This window comes from Pocillopora damicornis, chromosome 10, assembly GCF_964200805.1.
Source record: "Pocillopora damicornis chromosome 10, jaPocDami1.2, whole genome shotgun sequence".
Taxonomy (NCBI): domain Eukaryota; kingdom Metazoa; phylum Cnidaria; class Anthozoa; order Scleractinia; family Pocilloporidae; genus Pocillopora; species Pocillopora damicornis.
The window spans coordinates 13,764,476-13,784,737 of record NC_142679.1 but is presented as its reverse complement, the minus strand read 5'-3'; the positions used below and the strand labels follow the sequence as shown (position 1 = coordinate 13,784,737).

The window sequence follows — 20,262 nt, the reverse complement described above, 5'->3', positions numbered from 1 at the left end:
TTGAAACGTAATTTTTTCCTACAAAGATTAGCTGTCAATATATTTTGGGTCTCCGGGACCGCTTAGATCGTCTGACGAGCCATGAGTGAATAAGGGTCTGAAATAGAAACCATAATACTTTAGTACCCAATCATCATTCGACTTGAAACGTTTCATCAAAATTTGCCCAAGCTCGCCAAATGAACCCTCGTGAAAATGTAATTAGCTAATATGTTTACGTGGCACTATGGCCGAAATATGAGGATTTGTATGGGAATAAACGGTCGCATTCACAACCAAAAAAATCTTTACTAGTCTAGAATAAAAACAAACTTACCTCGCTTAAGAAGTTGTTCCTTGGTTCCATCTGAATTTTCTTGGCTGAGTGAAGGCTGTTTATCACGGTGTTAGTTCATCTGGTTTAATTTGCATATTTTGCGAGCTTGGGCTACCTGTGGTTTCTCACGTCAACACGAGTTCTTGGGGCAAATTGAAAGGTTTTACGCCAAGATAATTAACCGTGTAAATAACAGGCGCAAAGCGGCGTCTCATTAAAATCGGCACTCATACATTATAAGTTGAATATGACAACAAGAGACGAAAATAGTAACGTTCTTTTAGCTTTTTTAATCTGTATGTACAAGCACTCTATTCAACTGTATAAGATATGTTACTTTCTCATCACAAAAAAACTACCACACTTCTATACAGTGAGAATTGCCCCTTGTTAGATACAACATGCGAGGATTGACATCTCTATCAACCACAAAGTGCACCCGTGACTGTGGATCAGAAAGAGTGATGATTTCTGAAATATTTAGTAAAGCGACTTCGTTTATGAACACCATTGTGATCTCAATTATTTCCTGTTCAACGCATGGCTCAATTTCCGCCGTTTTCCCGATTACGATCGGCAATTCTCCCGAGAAGGACTTCGGTAGGGTAAACGCAGACTCATTTCCCGAACAACGGCTAGTAATGGAACACACCTGTTTCATAATACCTTTTCTGGTAATTTTCCTCAGAGATTTATTTTACGAGATCACAAGATGCAATTTATACTCCCTTAGAAAGCAAAGAATAATTTACGTGGTACGAAAATAATGCAATGATTACCATTTTCAGTACTGTACAAATATAAACCTTTGCTTTCTGCACATTCGAGAAGAATTAAACGAAGAATTTGCATTTCTTCATTTGCGGCAACAGGAACACCGCTGAACTAAAAAAAACAACAACAACAACAACAACAACAACGAAGGAACACAACTCGACGTAAGATTTACTCTGAACACATTTAGTTCAACTTAAGACACTCATTTTTTTCAACGGTGTTGTTAAGCGCCACCATAACAAAGACGACAACCAAAAGTGCTTTGACCAAAGTACCATGACATCATCTTACATACTAGTTCACGGCTTGTGATGGGATGTAAGGCCCAGAATTGAGGAAATTTAAAACCTGAATTTTAACCGATGAGAAGACGTTGACGGACTTTCAGAGAGAAAATGGAAAACCAATTGCATGTACTGCAGTACCACATTGTCATTCAACGCTTCTCATTGTTAACCAATGAGAAGCCGTTCACAGCTCGTTCAGAGCATACCGCTGAGAGAACAAACGTTTAACCCAATTGCAGTTTTTTGCCATTCCGAGGTGTCTTGGTTGCTACTTAATTCTACACAGACAAGTTGGCACCGCTGCTCCATTTACGCATGTTGGAATTATTTTCAGTATTTGTTTTGTTGGTTACGATGAACCACACAATTATACACATCAGTTCCTTGAGTTATTCTTGATGCGCTCGAGTCTTTTCTTGATGTCCAATATGCTATCTGGATCTGCTGTTATCGAATCAGTGGTATCCGTAGACTGTGAAATAACTGAGGGCTGCAAAAAATTAATAAATAAATATACATAAAAGAAGAAATAAATTATTGAATTAATGAGCGAGTGCGTGTGCGAGTGCGTGTGCGAGTGCGAGTGCGTGCGGGAGTGCAAGTGGAACGTGAGCGCGAGTTTCTTTCATTCACGTATCGAGGGTCTGGCGTAGGCTTCATTGAATTTATTAAGATAAAAATTCAATCGCACCATATGACTTACAATGTTTATGTAGGATGGTTTCTTATCAGCTGCACTCAGTGATCGTTCGTCAGTGGACGGTTCCTCGTACTCTGGTACACGCTGGTCTCCTGATTCCGCTTTCTAAATAGTGAAACGCAGTGTAAGACAATGTCAACGAACTATGCCGAAAGCCGCACAGTATAAAGAGATGCGTCTACAAACCTTTGATGCAGTGTTCGACTGATTATCCAGGCCAGCTCTCATTCTTAGAACCTTCAGTCTGTCTCTGTAGGCATCGGCATCGTCTTCGGATGAAAAACAGAAACATTCAAACGAATAACAAAAATTCAAAAGTGTATTCTCGTCTCATGTAAAAAAAACTATGTATAGATGTGAAATTTCGAATGATAGTGTTGCTAAATCAACTTGGATAAGACGATAAAACCTAAGATGCACAGATTCAAATAGACCGTTCTGTGAAAGTGCAAAAAAACGAGGAACACCACAACACAATTTAACTTACTTCATTCATCTATTTGTTTGTTTATTTATTTATTCGACGTAGAGGCTCAAAACATTTAAAATATCAATCTTAAGACGAGAGCATTCCTTTATCTTCTCCCTAAAATATCCATACACTATCTAGCAAACAGTTAACGAGAATACTCAAACTTATCAGGAAGAAGTTGTTATCTTGATTTAACACCAAAGTCTCGTAACTAATTTACAAGAAAATGTGTAGCAGTTAAAGGGTAGAATTGACAATCAGATCGCTAGCTCAAGGATTAAACGAAAATATAGAAGTAGATCAGCATATCTTTTTTTTTTTACCGGTGCTTTCTTCTTCCGTTGAATTCGATGAGCTGAGCGCTGTCGTCGATATTCCAGACGAGGGAGCTGTCCCTGCAAAAAATAAGTGTGAATGAATTGGTGCACTCAACTCCGATTATCAGCTCATATTCCGAGTCGCTTTATATGGAAATGCATTGCACTAGCTGTTGCTGAAAAAAGGCTCGAAATATCCAAACGTCCAGGAGTTAATAAAATTTAATGAAACAATTATTCCATTTGCGCTTTTTTGATACCAGATTGGTTATAGCCAACTAATATCCAACACGCTCTTGTGGAATACTTGTTACATATTCTTGTTAAATTACTGTGAAAAGGAATTCTGTAAAGGTCACTACCAAATTGATTGACGTTGGTCCAAAACCAAAAGAATATCAAGTTTACGATCAGAACGAAGTTAAAGAGCGAAGTTAAAGTGTCTGACTGGTTGGTCGAGAGGGGAGCCACGTTTCCTGGATCAATCACAGAGCACGGGGAAGCTGATCCAATGCAATCCCGATGTCCAATTGGAAAATGCTTAAGTCTATGAGAGAAGGCACCGCAGGAAAACAAGGGAAAGATGAAAAATGAATTTTCCTGGATCAATCACAGAGCGCGGGGAAGCTGATCCAATGCAATCCTGACGTCCAATTGGAAAATGCTTAAGTCTGTGAGAGAAGGCACCGCAGGAAAACAAGGGAAAGATAAAAAATGAATTTTCCTTGGACTTCCGTGAAAGCCCTTCTCTAGGACAAGCCTTGGTTCTTTCGAAACTATTAAAAATTGGGGTTCTCCGCTCAATAAATGTATGATCCGTTGGTTTGCATTGTTCAGATCCACAGATAACAAGTACTCGATAAAAATTTTACGGTACTGTACCTGACACTTTCCTTCCTTTTCTCTCCATCTCGATATTCTTTAGTCCTCTTTCAATGTAACTCTGGAAGAACTCGGAGGTTCGCTTCAAAAATGGATCAATGTCTGCCTCAGGGTATTTTTGTTTGAAGTCATAGAGTTCAGCCAAGCCCTAAAAAGACGGGGAAAAAAGATTTAATTCCATACGCAGAAAGATTCGTGCAGCTCTATGCCGCTCCCTACGATTTTTAAAACTTTGCAAAAAGTGATTTCTTGACGTACTTGGTGTCACTGAATAAAAGCCGACAGAAAACGTCCAGCCTAATATTATGTTCAACTGTAACAGAGCGAATTATCAGAGTTTTAGGCTGTTATGACCAGGAAGCCACCCTACTATTTTGACATTTTTGCTTTGCTTCTCGAAAATGAAAACCAAAGAATGATTCTTTGAGAAGATCCTAACAAGACAATGTACAAATTATCTACTCCTTGACCTACTCACCTCTCTTGTGTTCTCTTTCGAGCCTATTTTGGCGAATATCTCCGCTAATTTGTCATTAATTTTTTCTTTGTTTTGAGCTTTGTTTCCGCCCTGAAGTAAACACCAAAAAAATAACATCATTCTTACAATTTTCATATACTATATCTAGGGAAGATCACAAGAAAAGTGCGAGCAAATTCCCTTGACATAACAACTCTAACGTCTAAAATGCATATACCACCAATCAACCTCAAGAGCTGACACTGATTTACGTTTTCTTAAGGGTAAAAGCGCCCGTAGCTATCCAAACGATGAAGATTCTTCTTCCATGTTGATTACGAAATCAACAGGAATTCGTGTAGTACTAGGTTATTCAAGTTTCGTAAAAACTGAATATCTTTTTTATAGGGGGGTGTGGTTATGATAGATGCTCTTCGTATCCCAGGAGAACAATTGCTTTTACTAGCGTAGGGTTGCTGACTCGAACACTCTTTTAGCTCTTCATAATCACAAATATTAAGAATTCTGGCTCTACCATATCAGATTTCATTTGGATGGAAATGAGTCGATTTTTCCATAACGTAAATCCAAACTAGAAAAAAAGTAATCACAACTGTCGAAGCTAGGTCAATCACACCTGCATATCAGAGTAGGGATGAATATCACAAAAGGCCAATCAAGTTCTGTGTTCATACGTTTAACAAGCGCAAGTAAACGCGAGTAGTCACTTACATCGATTCCCATCAGAAGGTCTGGTACCGAGGACTTGCGCGGTGTTGTTGAGTCACTTCCGTTCACGTGATTCTCCGTAGCCTTGCGACCACTACTCTTCAGGATCTTCTTTAGATAAGCGGCGACCTCGCTACTCTCTGGATCATCTATCAAACCGAGGCAGTCCAAAATCTACAACGCAGAAGCAAAAAAATACGGTTGATGCAAAGGCTACTGCAACAGGAAAGAAGATGTTAAATTGTGCCTACAAACCTCTTGTTTCTTCAGTTTGCCTAGTGTGTACAATATTGTCTTGATCGTTCTGAGCGGTGTATCGTCCGCGCGATTTTTCCACATCTGATCGGGGTGTGTCAGTAAGAACGTGTGTATGTCCAGGAGAATCTGATCCACTTTTACTTCTGATATGGTTTTCGGTAAATTACGAACAACCTTCCAAAGGCACTGAAACGATAATACAAACATTGTTCCACACTGACCACAAATGTTTTTAAAGACATCCCTTTTAATCGACGATTTAAAATAGATTTGTCTCGCTTCTGACAAATGTTTTAGCATGACCGTCAATCTATGATCGACCTGAACTTGTGCAATATTTCTTACTTTCTCTCTACATACGACGCATTTAATTCTACATAGTTGATCCTAACAGTTTGCAGGACATTTTTCAGAGCTCACCCACGAATTTTCTGTGTCTCGGTTTGTAAAGCATCCAACGAAATCAAATACTGTGAAATCAGAACGGGCTGCGGTTCGAACGCTTACGGGGAAATCCAATTTTACTTTTTCCCACAACTGAGACAAACACTGAATGCCTTTCTTCAAACTCAATTCTTGACTACACTCAGTATAACAAAAACCAAAACACACAACGATTAAACAAGATCTGAAGATCAACCCTTGCATCCAATAATAGCAAGCTTTTCGTATTGATACAAAATCTACCCGTTGTGACTCCGTATGAAACCAAAACAAAGGCACTAGTTATTCAAAGGGTGGATAACGCTATGCACTAGATAAATCGCTATCCTGTGGATAGCGCACTACTTCTTTTAACTGATATCCGCTGCATATTGATTTATCCGTTGGATAGCGTTATCCCCCTTTGAACAACTGGGCCCAGAAAGAAAATAAAAGTTGTTGGTCTGATTTGTAAGAAATCAATTTAAATTCCAAAACTTTACCGTGCAAAAGATTTTGCAAGCAGAGTACTAGTTGTTATTTTTAACAAATCTCTTTTCAAATGGCCCCTAGAAGACCTAGCAAACCCACCTACCTTCATTACGAGCTCAAGAAACTTTGGTGAACTGAGCGAGTTACCGGCGCTTTCTTGAAGTAACTTGAGACAGTCTTGCAGAAGTTTGATTAATGACCTGAAATACAAAGTCGCCAATGAAGAAAGAGGTAGTTCCGTTGTATTTGCATATCCTTGATCCGCACAGTTATCACGCGTGAGGAGCGCGCACAGTTATCACGCGTGAGAAGCGCACACATCAACCTCTATTAATTGCACCAAGTTTGAGAAAACTGTGAATTGATACACCCTCTTCATCTAGTCACATCTTAGTCAGACGCTAGTTTTATTGACTGCTTTAGGTTTTCCCTTGTAAGATTGGCAACAAGATGGTTAAGTGCCATAACACAGCAACACAGAAGAAAAAATTGAACCTTTTCTAAAGTTAATCCCTTACCCTAACACGAAAGTCTGATCCGACATTTCAATGACTTTCACCATCAGCACGTTAATTGCTCTCAGTATCTGCGGTCCGTCTTCCAGAGCAGCCAAGCGATCGTCTGACAGGACAGTAATCAACACCTGCATCAGCTGCTTCAAAGAACTCCGCGAAACGGCACGAGCCAGCGCAGGGCTGGAGAACACTCCAAGCATGGTGTCTGTCAGGCAGTTGATGAGTCTAAGTACTGTGGCTTCGGGCTGCTGGTTCGATTCAATGTTGGGGATGTGTGTGGTTAGGATCATATTAAGCTGGAGGGATGCAGCATTCAGAAACTGAAACAATAAGATACACATTGTCATAATTTGTTTCAGTCCAGAAAATAAAAGCGGAGTAAGCCCTCCGTAGTTAGCAATTTCATTGTATTAAAAAAACCAACTTCATGGAAAGCAAGCTTACGCTTTGCACAACTTAATCAAAGCAGTTTGTCTATGCAATTTTCCTTCCAGCACGGTCTTGTACCCTGAGATCGCAAACTGCACAGGGCTCATTGTGGCTTATTTGTAGTCAGTTACACCTTTTTCACATCTGGAATGGTTTGGTTCGTTCGCGACCTTCCCGAGACAGACTTTCAATTGCATGAATCACGCATTTCTACTCTAGAGGCGTACATTTAGCAAAACATTGTCACGGACAACTTTAAGTTGAATTTGTGGGAGAAGAATTTCCACTCAAAAGACCTTTAACAATTTTCTTTCGAAGAGTCCTCTTTCAGTCATCTACACCAACAAACTTCATCCTTCACGAATTTTTTCATATGCAAAGTCTTTTTGTCCAAGATCTGAAATGTCAGGACTAGTCAAGGAAAAAAGTCACAATCTCCATCTAAACCCTTTTAACTCCCATGAGTGACCAAGACATAATTTCTCCCTACAATATCGATACAATACCACATAGACAAGTGATGAGAATAAAGACAAATATCAATTTGGGGATAATTAGTTGATCCAGTACTAAATTCTCTGAACTAACATTATAAGAATTGTACGGTTGACAGTAAGAAGAATTACACATTTGATCTGGGAGTTAAAGGGTTAAGTGTCAAGAAAACGTGGACGACGGAAAACAAGTGTGACGCATACGCAAAGTGCATAAGTAAAGAAAACTATTCTAACCTGATCGATGTGTTTGCTGACTTCCTTGTGGTTCTTGTTTCTGATCACTTTTTCGAACTGCACTAAGGCCTGGGTACTAGCTGTGACGTCACCGCTGGCGATTTGTGATATGACGTAGTTGAAGGCAGCGGTAGGATTGGTTCGGCTGAATACACCCATGTGAGGAGAAGTGGGATTTCTGAGAAATAAAAAAGAAACGCATTAGGCAAGGGATGATTTTGAATTCTACGTCAATACGATAAATGGATTTTTCTTTTGTAGAATACCACTCGCTGAGCGGTGGGGAAAACTTTCTTGAATTTACTCTGTGAATTGCTAGTTGTCTCATAATTGACAAATCTGAGTCATTGTTGCTTTCTGCCTTCGTCTCGGTTATCACACTTTAAAACGCACCACAAAACAAGCGAAATGCAGAAAAGAGCTTGTTAGGCGATGAGGCATATTTTGGTAACCAAATTCTTGGATATATCACCAAATTCTCAAAGTAGAACTCCACAAACGAACAGAAAAAGTAATGAGAAAATGCAAGTTGACCGTAGACAAGAAACTCACTTGGTGTACGGTTTTTTGACAGGCGCACTGATCAGATCATCCAAAGCGTCATTTGCCTCCAGGGTAGGGACAGTCACATCATGGTGCACATCATCCCCTTCAATACCATCGATGTCTAAACTGAATTCACGACGAACGTTTTCCTGCCTTTGCGCGGGGGCTGTCGCAGGCCTACAGACAAGGAAATTTCACCAATTTACCAATTTTTACCGAAAGCTTTTAAACAAGAGGTAAGGGAAACCGGTCAGGTTCTTGTCAGTCCACTGATAATTACATGGAGAGGTCCCGAGTTTCAGTTTTGGCCAACGCCATAAAAATGTTCAGTGTTTTTGATCAAAATGTTTCACTGCCATAATTATTTCACCCACCTACGGGTATAAATATGGGCGGCCGTCACCACCAAAAATACAAGGATGTCAAATAGATCAGCAAATACAAAGATGGTGTAAGGATCAGCTGCAGGATAGCATAGCTAATAAAGGAATGGCATGGCCAAATTATAGACAGTCTAGTTTTCCTTCGTGAAACAGAACACCCTAAACATGAATAGTTTAGCCAAATGAGAAACGGTCTAGTAGCCCATGTTGAGTTGGAACATGAGATTGTGAAATGGACTAGCTCAATTACGAATAGCTTAGCACTCATTTGCGATACAGTACTCAAACGGTGTAGCGTTGAGTTAAACGGCTCAGGGTAACGTCGAGTAGCACAGCGTACGCACAAACGGTGTAGCGTTGCGTCAAATGGCTCAGCTTAATGTAGAATGGTACAGCGTACACACATATGGTGTAGCGCTGCGGGAAATGGCTCAGCGTAATGTCGAATGGTACAGCGTACATAAAAACAGTGTAGCGTTGTGTGAAATGGCTCAGCGTAATGTCGAATGGTACAGCGTACATGCAAACAGTGTAGCGTTGCGTGAAATGGTTTAGCGTAATGTCGAATGGTACAGCATACATACAAACAGAGTAGCGTTGCGTGAAGTGGCTTAGCATAATGTCGAATGGTACAGCGTACACACAAATGGTGTAGCGTTGCGTGAAATGGCTCAGCGTAATGTAGAATGGTACAGCGTAGACACAAATAGTGTAGCGTTCGGTCGAATAGCTTTGCAAAACATCAGACGCTCTATCTGAACATTAAATTACTTAGTATTACTTGAAATATTTCGATGTTGTGGCGAATCGTCGTGGCGTGACGTGAAGGCTATGCCATTCCTTTATTAGCTATGCTATCCTGCAGCTGATCCTTAAGCCATCTTTGTATTTGCTGATCTATACGACATCCTTGTATTTTTGGTGGTGACGGCCGCCAAGGCATCTCGCCGAAACCACCAAAAATACAAACCGCAAATGGAACAGCGATCTGCTGGGGGTATGACGTCATCGAATGTGAAGACTGACACGAAATCATTACATGGCGTAGTATAGTCTTCACTCCGCTTTGCCGTAAAGCAGAGCCAATTTGGTACGTTTCTCCTCTTTTTTCACTACTGATATTGCACTTATTCGTTGTCGTTCATGAAAGCGTCAATTAAAATAGCAACGAGACTGAATTCTACCACGATTTGCCGGCCTCCCGGTTTACCACAGTTTGCACGCGTTGGTGGGCCTGAACATGTTTATAGTATTAAGTAGTGTTATGACGTGCATTAAATGTCAATTGTCGAGCTCTCTTTTCTTTCTCCGACTCACGCTTACTTTTCAATGAGAGTCCAACTTCAACGGCTCTTTGAACATTGGAGGAGTACGTGAGAAGTTAAATATTGTGTGTGCCCTGGACGCCATGGTAAGAAAACTGCTGTCCTTGATCTGTTTATTATTATTATTATTTTTATTATTATTATTGCTACAGACTGAGTTCAGTACACACCAAATATATTGACTAGAGTTGCGTGACCATGGCGTCCAGGGCACACACAAAATCCAACTTCTCACGTACTCCTGCAATGTTCAAAGAACCGTTGAAGTTAAACTCCCTTTGAAAAGAAAGCGCAAGTCAGAAAAGAAAAGAAATGAGAGCTCGGCAATAGACATTTAATGCACATTTTAATAATAGTTGAGTTTAATAGTTAAATTAATAGTTGAGGTACAGAAATGTAAAGTTGGACAATTACGTACAACTACGTGCATTACGGTGCATTACTTTTACTATCACTGCACCCAGGAAAAAATTAATAAACAAAGCAATATAATGTACACCTTTTTAAAATAATAAATATGTCTTCTCTTAGCTTACTCTTATCGTCCGGCACATCAATTAAAGCATTCCGATATCACTTTGATCGAAAAATGTCAAAACAGATCAAGGACAGCAGTTTTCTTACCATGGCGTCCAGGGCACACACAATATTTAACTTCTCACGTACTCCTCCAATGTTCAAAGAGCCGTTGAAGTTGGACTCTCATTGAAAAGTAAGCGTGAGTCGGAGAAAGAAAAGAGAGCTCGACAATTGACATTTAATGCACGTCATAACACTACTTAATACTATAAACATGTTCAGGCCCACCAACGCGTGCAAACTGTGGTAAACCGGGAGGCCGGCAAATCGTGGTAGAATTCAGTCTCGTTGCTATTTTAAGTGACGCTTTCATGAACGACAACGAATAAGTGCAATATCAGTAGTGAAAAAAGAGGAGAAACGTACCAAATTGGCTCTGCTTTACGGCAAAGCGAAGTGAAGACTATACTACGCCATGTAATGATTTCGTGTCAGTCTTCACATTCGATGACGTCATACCCCCAGCAGATCGCTGTTCCATTTGCGGTTTGTATTTTTGGTGGTTTCGGCGAGATGCCTTGGCGGCCGTCACCACCAAAAATACAAGGATGTCGTATAGATCAGCAAATACAAAGATGGCTTAAGGATCAGCTGCAGGATAGCATAGCTAATAAAGGAATGGCATGGCCTTCACGTCACGCCACGACGATTCGCCACAACATCGAAATATTTCAAGTAATACTAAGTAATTTAATGTTCAGATAGAGCGTCTGATGTTTTGCAAAGCTATTCGACCGAACGCTACACTATTTGTGTCTACGCTGTACCATTCTACATTACGCTGAGCTATTTCACGCAACGCTACACCATTTGTGTGTACGCTGTGCCATTCGACATTATGCTAAGCCACTTCACGCAACGCTACACTGTTTGTATGTACGCTGTACCATTCGACATTACTCTAAGCCATTTCACGCAACGCTACACTGTTTGTATGTACGCTGTACCATTCGACATTACGCTGAGCCATTTCACACAACGCTACACTGTTTTTATGTACGCTGTACCATTCGACATTACGCTGAGCCATTTCCCGCAGCGCTACACCATATGTGTGTACGCTGTACCATTCTAAATTACGCTGAGCCATTTGACGCAACGCTACACCGTTTGTGCGTACGCTGTGCTACTCGACGTTACCCTGAGCCGTTTAACTCAACGCTACACCATTTGAGTACTGTATCGCAAATGAGTGCTAAGCTATTCGTAATTAAGCTAGTCCATTTCACAATCTCATGTTCCAACTCAACATGGGCTACTAGACCGTTTCTCATTTGGCTAAACTATTCATGTTTAGGGTGTTCTGTTTCACGAAGGAAAACTAGACTGTCTATAATTTGGCCATGCCATTCCTTTATTAGCTATGCTATCCTGCAGCTGATCCTTACACCATCTTTGTATTTGCTGATCTATTTGACATCCTTGTATTTTTGGTGGTGACGGCCGCCCATATATAAATGAGACCGGCGAACTCTCTGGGAAACCTAGAGAAGGGCTTGGGCGGAGGTAACCTAAAGTGGACTAGCAATACAACTAAGAGTACCAATCTGAGTCGCTCCACACCACATCAACCGGGTTAACTCTGTAAGTCATGCGCAATACACCCACCTGGCAAGCTGTGGTTTTCCTGGCCTTTTATCTTCTTTTTTCTTGGCGGCATTAGCGGAAGAGTCGCTCCCTCCCCGCGCACTTACGTTACTTTTCGCCGTGTTTTCACTTGGAGCCGTACTAGGCCGATTTTTTGATGACCGTTTTATTCGCTCCTCTAGGTACGCCAGGTCCTTGTCTGAGAGCTGTGGAAAAGAACGAATCTAATTTACCTAAAACTACGTTTTAAGCAACCGATTGAGAAAAGGTTGCAACGGTGTGTGTGTGTGTAGTTTTTTTTTTTTCTTTGCACAGTGAATTCTCATCAACGATCACTAACAAGCGAGGACATCCCATTCCGGCACTCCCGGTCAGTAAATAAGTGCCTTATCGAATAGTGTTGACTCCTTGCCCTTGATTTACTTCCTGAAGACTTCTGAAAAGAAGAACCTTCTTGGAAAATATACATGGAAAGTTGCTAACTTTGTTACGCTGAACAAAGGGATCTTCAAATTCGGTCACCGAATTTTTAGCTGTAAAATTAGACACTCAATGAAGCTCTCACGCATCTGATTTGCATTAGAAAACTTAACCCTTCACTTAAATGTTAATCGTACTTCAGTTAATTGTGTTTAATATGTCCAGCACTATCGTGCTACAATTTATCAACGAATTTTTGACAGAAACTCTCAAGTAAACATCGTTAACCCAAGTGGTACAGCTAGCATCCAACTAAAATATAGCGTCTCAATTGACGAAAATTCCAAACCTCACACCTGTGAGCAATATTTGTAACAGGTCTTTTCTCCTACAAGAAAGTAAGCTTCCACCACAGCATTCAAAGCCGCGTTTCTAACTCCATTATCCCTGTCGCCTATCTGTGCAGCAATGGCAGCCAACGCCTTGGGAGGGGTTGGTTGACACACGTTCATACCATAAACTTGGATGAGAGAACCCAGCTCTTCTAAACACTCTATAATAGAAAAACAGCGACAACAGATTGAAAATTTTTCTTGAGGATAGACGAATGAATGTTAAGAATAAATAACCTGCAAAAGCAAGTCGCATGCAGCGTCGAGGCGTTTCTGGGGAAATAATGAGAGTTAGCTTGCATTATCTCAGTTATGAGTTGTAAAATGACTCACTCACGGTGCATACTTCATTTCTCTCGCAAACCCGGGCTAGATTGTGTTCTCTTCCCTCTTAGCAAATTACATGTCATAGGCCAACATTTTTCAAATTTGGTCTATACTACGGTAAGTTATCATGTTCCTCAAGGTTTACGACCAAAACACTGAGTAAGCGAGTAAGTTTTGAACAGACTTCCCTGGGATATTGTGAGAGATTGCGGTTACATCAAATTCAAATAGAGCAATTTTCAACTGAGAATCGACAATAATCTAGGATTGCACTGAATATCTATTAAACACTCTTTGGATTGCACCGACTTTCTATTAAACACTCTTTGGTTTTCCTTGAGAACTCATCTCTCCGTACAAACCAAAGCCAAATACAACTCTAAAGCGACTTGTTCACGAGCGTTTCCCATTCGCCTTATCACCGACTCCCTGGTGGCCACTGATTTAACAAGATTCAACTGAACATCACTTTACTAACAAACATGATATCATACCCATCCTGGTTTTGGAATTCTTGGACGGGAGGCCTTCCATAACATAGTTGAACAGCTTGCTGGCAGGGTAGATCTTTGTCAGCAGTTTAAACAGATTACGAATCATCTTTCTTATGGCATCTTTTGGATCCCCAACCTTTTGATATAAATAATCATTTGCCGTCGTTATTCACTGGTTACCGTTCCTCGAAATTATAAATTCTTCAAACCTTTTGAAGCTTTTAGAGAACGTATAATTTCAAGAGAAAAAAGGAAAGAAAAGGGTTGGGAGTAAAAATGGTGCTTTCCTTGATGTCGCCGGAAGGAACTTAGCGCAGCGACACGAACTCGAAATTTTGCAATTTGATGCATTCAAGATCACTATTATTTCAATCAGCCACATTTTTATACATTGAGTTGATAACGTTAAATGGTCACCGTAAGGGGTTTTTTCAAAGCTTCAAAGCTGACGTTTCCAGCGTTAGCCATTCCGCACTCTGACGAAGGGCTAACGCTCGAAACGTCAGCTTTGAAACTCCTTACAGTGGCCGATTTACATTATCAACTCAGTTGATAATACTAAATTATCCTGTTATATTCTCCCACAGACGCAGCACCAACTTACCCCCTTTACACATTTTTATTCTATCGATTTACCTTTTGCACAAGGTAAGGAATAAAGCTAGAGGCTTCAAACTCCAACATTTGATAATCAGCCTGTGCTAACATAACAAAGACAGCGTCCATAAGTTCCAGGCATTTGATGAGTACGGTGGTGTTGGTGTCAAAGAATCGTAAAGTGACCCACTTGAGGATCAGGTCTAACGACTGAACCACTTCCACCTGATATGGCGCATCTGACGGAGGCACAACACACTGGAAAGAGAAGAAAACTAACAGTTTAGATAGAATGCAAAACAGGCGTGCGGGGACGAGCGCAAAAAGTGAGTCACGTACGATAACTTTTTTCCTGCTTGTCTAGCGCGTCACTTGCCCTTTATGCTTGCGTTCGACAGAAAACCGCAGAAATCTAAGTTATTTAGGAATGTTATGCAGGCTCTATTTTACAAGCTAGAACAATCCCAAAGATTTCCACTCCCGCTCCTTGACTCCTTCTTTCCTGTGAGATAGTAGGGCTCTTCCACCCACACTTGGACACTATTAAACAGACTCAGAGCGATACCTCTTTCGCAGCGTAAACGATCCCTCGAGTTCAGGCTAGTCTAAAAAATTATATTCGGGTGCAGTAAAGAAACAGAAGGAAAAATCGCGACAGCCAAGTAAAACAAAAGCAGATATCAGAAGGAACCACTAAGTATTGAGATTGATTCTTTAAACCCTGACATAAATATTCATATTCTCCACAGTGTTCTCTTTACATTTCCTGTGGTATTGAAAAGGAGAACTTGTTTTGACAATCAGAAGCTTCACAAATTGGTGGTCATTTTCTTTATTCTCGTGACCTTTACATGTAACTTAAAGGTGATACCGTAATAAGCAATTAGCGCCAGTCACTCCTAGTGGGGTTAAAAAGTTAAAAACATCTAGCACGGAAAAAATCGAGTGATAAATTCGAAACTGGTTTTAGTTTTGTATATAGTTGGCTGCAAGGAAGGATTGAGTTTTTTATATACATCAAATTGCTGTAACTCTACGAGAAATAGCGTGGTACATTCACAGTAGTCCATTCAGTCCTGGCAAGTTTAGTACGATAATTGCTGTACCTGTTGCATGGTGTTTATTCCAATCAGATGATATTTGAAATCGGCGTGAAACAGATTCGAGTGCAACGTCTTTCCAAGACACGGCCTCATTTGTTCTTTGAGTTGCTCAACAAACTCAGCTCTGGGCGCGGTGAAATTCCACTTTAAAACCTAACAACAGACGAAAGCAAACAGTTTTACCCGAGAAATGGAAAACATAACCTTGATGATAACTGACAACAGGAGGACTCAGCTTTAAATGTACACTTCCAAGTTCGTACCTTGAGATCTTTTTCGTCTTTGAAACGGCCATCTTTGCCATTATACCGTAAGAGAGGAGGACCATCGCTTTCTACATCCGCTGAGGACTTCTTAGACGACTTAGGGAACAATCAAAAAATTATTAGGATGCATGGTATATTTTCGAGCTCATTGCGACTGATTGTCGTATAACCAAAACCATGAATGATTCGAATTCAGCAGAGGATAATAAAATAACACCTGATCGTAAGAAATATTTTCCTCACCTTCGACTCAGCCTGCTTCGCTGTAGACTTGGTTTTCTTGTTAGCATTGCCGCCAGAGGAAGAAGCTGATGCGCCTGAGGCCCCACCACTCCCTCCAGATGTGGCTGATGAATCTGCCTGAGCCTTGGTTGCAGCAGGTTTAGCAGTGGCAGCGGCTGCAGGAGCTTTGTTGGGAGCTTTGGAGGGTTCGGGGAGGGAGGCTCGTGCTTTCTCCAGTATCGTCACCACATTAGATTTAGAGGCAGGCTAAAAATCAAGGCCCAAAATTAGTCATTCGTGCAAATCAAACACTTTGTTAGAAGCATTCGTACTTTCTGTACAGATACCGACCGAGATAGAAAATGCCTCTGGAAACCTACCTTTCGCCCCCACATCTAATCGGTGAAAGTGGCACTGACTAGGTTTTATCACATTTAGTGTTGTAAAAAATGAAAAAATGAGAATAATGACAAAAAGAGACAAAAATCAAACTCGCATACTAGTACATAAACTAATCTGGCGATAAGAGGTTTTTTTTTCAGTTCGTGGAAAATACAATGAGCAATTTCTCTGACAAGAGCTCTAGGAAATTTTAAAATCTGTGCTAATCCTCACCTCTCCCTCCCCCCCTCCCCCCATTGCTTGTACTTCCTCTTTTTCTTTTCTCTTCCCTCTACTGCATCCCCCCTCCCCTGACAAATTCGCTGAAGATGCAAGCCAAACAATTTTGAATTCTCTCCGGAAAGAACAAAAATCGAATTTTACCTTCAGTTTATTGGCCTGTTTGCTCATAGCGTCCCATCCGACATGTTGCATCATGACAGGCACTACAGCCTGGGCTTTCTTCCTCACATCGCCACTGCGATCTTCCAAACAGGAATACAAAGGAGCCACTATGGCGACTAAGGTAGAGGGAAGGTTCTTCTCCGCTGGTAATTTTTCCTCTAGCCACCCTAATACCTGGAAGAAGTCAACACAAGGCTGTCAATAACTTTGAAATTGAAAGACGAACAAGAAACGGTAGGCAACCAAGTTGTCGTGGACACCATATTGTTTACTCCGATTGCTCCACTGAGAACTATACAGATAAAATTATGCAGGCGATTCCTCTCAAAACTGGAAATTGGCTCGGGCACAAATTAACTCGATTGCATTTCATAAGATTTAGAATCATTGCTTCAAAGATGCTACCTCTGTTCTTAAATTAGGGTTTTCAGTACTGAGAGCTCCAAAGATGACTTCGCCCTCAATGAAAGGCGTCAACCCTATTTCTTTGTGCCAAGCATTTAAAGAAGCGATCCCAGTGGCTCTGACTGTGTTCTAAAAGAAAAGAAAGAACAGTCAAGAGAACGTTTCAAATTAATAAATTTCACTGCCTCAAGTCCACGGGTTTCGCCTTAAGGCAAAGCCTTCCCGGAATTACACCATAGGCAGCCGCTAATAGAAAAAGTTATTGAAGCACGTACTTGAAGAAGCCCTAACGTACAACTAATCAGGTAAAGAGCTTTTTTGCTTGTAACATGCTTCAAGTAAAACAATTGTGTTGTTATAGTAATTCCCAGACTTGGCAGTCTTAATAAGAAAGTCAACACGTCCGAACACCGTCGGAAAAAAAAAACGAGTACCGTTACCTTAGCATCTGCTAACGTGCTGAATATTCCAGTACCCAAGACTTTTAAGTGCCTGTTTATTTGTGCCCCCATAGCAGTCGCCAATGTCGTGCAAATGTTAAGAGTGATGGTAACCTGGTAAATAGGAAGAAGCAAACATGTCATTAGAGCCCTTTGTCTAAATAAGTTCATAATTGGTCGAGAAAAAACTCGCGCCATCCTTTCAACCAATCAGATGCGAAGTTTAAACCAAACGTGGGACGGTCACTCGCGTTTTCCCGCGCTTGACGTTGCTTACATCTATTCACTTTTAATTCTCATTGTTCCTTGTGAAAGCTTCATTCGTTATGATTTTCAATCATCAGACTGCTGTAAGTAATTTAGTTTTGGTTTAGGATTTAAAACTCGTGGTCGAAAAGCGTTCTATTAGTGATCGAGAAACAGGCATTCGGTAGAAATGCTCATCATCTTCAGCAGATAATACAGTCTTGGTTTAGAACAATTAACAACTATAGCCCAACCACGGCGGTCCACAAACTTACCAGATTCTTATTAGAGTCACCAAGTCGCGCCTTAAGTGCAGGTGGTAGTTCTCCTAGCTCTGGAGTGATGAACTTTGCAGCAGACAATATGTCTATGACCTGATGCAAAGGACATTAAACTCAGGCATTAATGATTTGCATTGCAAATATTTCTAGTAAACAAGGTATCTCACTCTTGTACGTAAGCCACACGGTTGAGTTACCTTTTGAAGTGCCTCTCCTCTAACTTTCCAATTCTTGTCGCCAAGTTCCGTGATCAGAGCTGATGTGATCTGAGCACTGAAACGAACACAGTAATTCTTTATTTCAGAGAAGCTTTTTACGTAACAATTATCATTTGCTAAGCATGACCTCGCAAAAAAATTGCAAATCAGTTTGGCGTCTTCAAGTTGTAAGAATAAAAAATGCTATGTATAATATTCAACCTTCTACCATAACTATAGCAGCACTTATGTTCATATTTTGACGTAATAAAAACACCGATAGCAGATTGTCGAGGATTTCGCATGAAAAACTTTCCAATTGATGCACAAAAAGTGACGTCCTTGTAGCTTACCTTATATCATTCCTTGGAACGAGGTCAGCCAAGTTGACAGTTGGTGCAGCATTACCCTCTCCTCCCCCTCCTCCTCCATCTTCTGTGTCCTCCCCTCCCTCCTCAGTGTCGCCTGCATTGGGAGACAAGCCTAGTGTAGGGGCTGGAGGTTTCTCATCCTTCACCTAAAATGCATCAGTGGATCAATGTTCTTAATACAAGTCCTTTTACAACAAAAGGTCAAAAATTATGAAATGGGATGAAAATGAAGGTGATACCTCATATTATTTTAACCCGAAAAAAGTTAATCGATGGTTAAAAAATACAGATATTTGTATTGCTGAGGGTGTTTGAATTCCCATCAAATTCCAAACCCCCATTTCCTTGATTTTAGAGGTTCCATTGAAATGTTTCCTTTTTTTTATTTTTGCCACCAATTTGGAGAAAAGTCTATTGAAAATGAGGAAGACAGTAGAAAATGAACAATTTAAAGAAATACAATTACCCTTTCAAATTCAGCATCGATTTGTTGCAAAAGCGCAGGCTTTTCTTCTTCAAAGAACACTCTAAGTGTTGCTCCAACGTACATATGTAATGTTCCAAGCAGTGAGATAGCAGCTGTACGAACAGCCTGAAAAAAAAAAAAAAAAAAAGGTTTGGTTATCACCCGTACAAATGTTTTACTGGTCTGCATCCATAAATGTTCACAAGCTAAGCAAAAGCATGAAGTTCTAGCTAAATTAGGTGAATTTTTCTCATACACCAACAAGTTCATTGTCAAACTGCTAGAAACTATTGAAAACATTGAGTTGCCCTTACTAACTAACTAACTACCTGAATGAGTTACTAATTGACTGATGGACAGCCTTACTAACAGTCTGTCGGTCAAACTGACTGACTCATTCACTCACCACCTCACTGACTGACAGATCAACAAAACAACCAAACAACTGTCTCTAATAACAATAACAAAAGAGCTTGACTTTACTTACAGGATTGGTATTAGCCAATGCTTCCTTGACATAGGCAATATGAGGCTTGAGGTCAATTCTTTGAAAATAAGAATTACATGTTTTAGATATATTGAAATTCATATTTTGCAAATAAAAAATGTTAGTACCAACACTTTGCATGACCCTCTAATTTTTTCGTCCAAGGCCCAACTAAACAAGAGGCTCTGACTAAACAATTAGGCACTTCTAGTGTGATAGGAAAAAAAAATGTTTTCCAAATTTGGCAAGAACATGCATGAGTTCTAAGTCAAGGTGACTACTAATTTTTTGAATAGGTTCCACTTCATAAATTGACTTTTAAAAAAATTATCCAGCTAATCCTGTGCCACTTACTTGAACCCAAATCCTTTTACTGCATCTGAGAGCCAGTTAAGAGACTCTGCAAGAACTTTAGGATTCTTCTGAGAGCCAGCATGCTTGGAGACCTGTTATCAAAACATGAGTACAACAAAGGGTTAGATTCAAATATGGGTGATTAAGTAATGACTAACTGCACATTGTAACTGGAGTACATTGTATAAAAAAGAAACTCGGAG

At 40.4% G+C, this 20,262-nt stretch overlaps 1 protein-coding gene across 3 annotated transcripts in view; it reads right to left on the bottom strand.

The window, feature by feature from the left end:
• Positions 1 to 586: 586 nt before the first annotated feature.
• Positions 587 to 20,262, bottom strand: part of LOC113675439 (cytoskeleton-associated protein 5) — a 34,339-nt gene continuing 14,663 nt past the window's right edge. For 2 of the 3 annotated variants that reach the window (XM_027192007.2, XM_089185123.1), the window contains 28 exons: positions 20,060 to 20,151; positions 19,706 to 19,763; positions 19,219 to 19,344; positions 18,735 to 18,898; positions 18,382 to 18,457; positions 18,179 to 18,277; positions 17,658 to 17,771; positions 17,218 to 17,346; positions 16,792 to 16,986; positions 16,048 to 16,293; positions 15,802 to 15,900; positions 15,542 to 15,691; positions 14,475 to 14,693; positions 13,839 to 13,974; positions 12,982 to 13,178; positions 12,227 to 12,411; positions 8,338 to 8,508; positions 7,786 to 7,963; positions 6,629 to 6,945; positions 6,214 to 6,310; positions 5,193 to 5,381; positions 4,941 to 5,111; positions 4,230 to 4,319; positions 3,752 to 3,899; positions 2,876 to 2,947; positions 2,267 to 2,349; positions 2,084 to 2,185; positions 587 to 1,870 (listed from right to left, as the gene is read on the bottom strand). In XM_027192007.2, the coding sequence (XP_027047808.2) occupies positions 1,757 to 1,870; positions 2,084 to 2,185; positions 2,267 to 2,349; positions 2,876 to 2,947; positions 3,752 to 3,899; positions 4,230 to 4,319; positions 4,941 to 5,111; positions 5,193 to 5,381; positions 6,214 to 6,310; positions 6,629 to 6,945; positions 7,786 to 7,963; positions 8,338 to 8,508; positions 12,227 to 12,411; positions 12,982 to 13,178; positions 13,839 to 13,974; positions 14,475 to 14,693; positions 15,542 to 15,691; positions 15,802 to 15,900; positions 16,048 to 16,293; positions 16,792 to 16,986; positions 17,218 to 17,346; positions 17,658 to 17,771; positions 18,179 to 18,277; positions 18,382 to 18,457; positions 18,735 to 18,898; positions 19,219 to 19,344; positions 19,706 to 19,763; positions 20,060 to 20,151 (4,017 nt within the window). In that variant the 3' untranslated portion in view covers positions 587 to 1,756. Of the gene's footprint in view, positions 1,871 to 2,083; positions 2,186 to 2,266; positions 2,350 to 2,875; positions 2,948 to 3,277; positions 3,541 to 3,751; positions 3,900 to 4,229; positions 4,320 to 4,940; positions 5,112 to 5,192; positions 5,382 to 6,213; positions 6,311 to 6,628; positions 6,946 to 7,785; positions 7,964 to 8,337; positions 8,509 to 12,226; positions 12,412 to 12,981; positions 13,179 to 13,838; positions 13,975 to 14,474; positions 14,694 to 15,541; positions 15,692 to 15,801; positions 15,901 to 16,047; positions 16,294 to 16,791; positions 16,987 to 17,217; positions 17,347 to 17,657; positions 17,772 to 18,178; positions 18,278 to 18,381; positions 18,458 to 18,734; positions 18,899 to 19,218; positions 19,345 to 19,705; positions 19,764 to 20,059; positions 20,152 to 20,262 lie in introns of those variants that run through there. The other variant, XM_089185122.1, reaches the window with a different exon arrangement.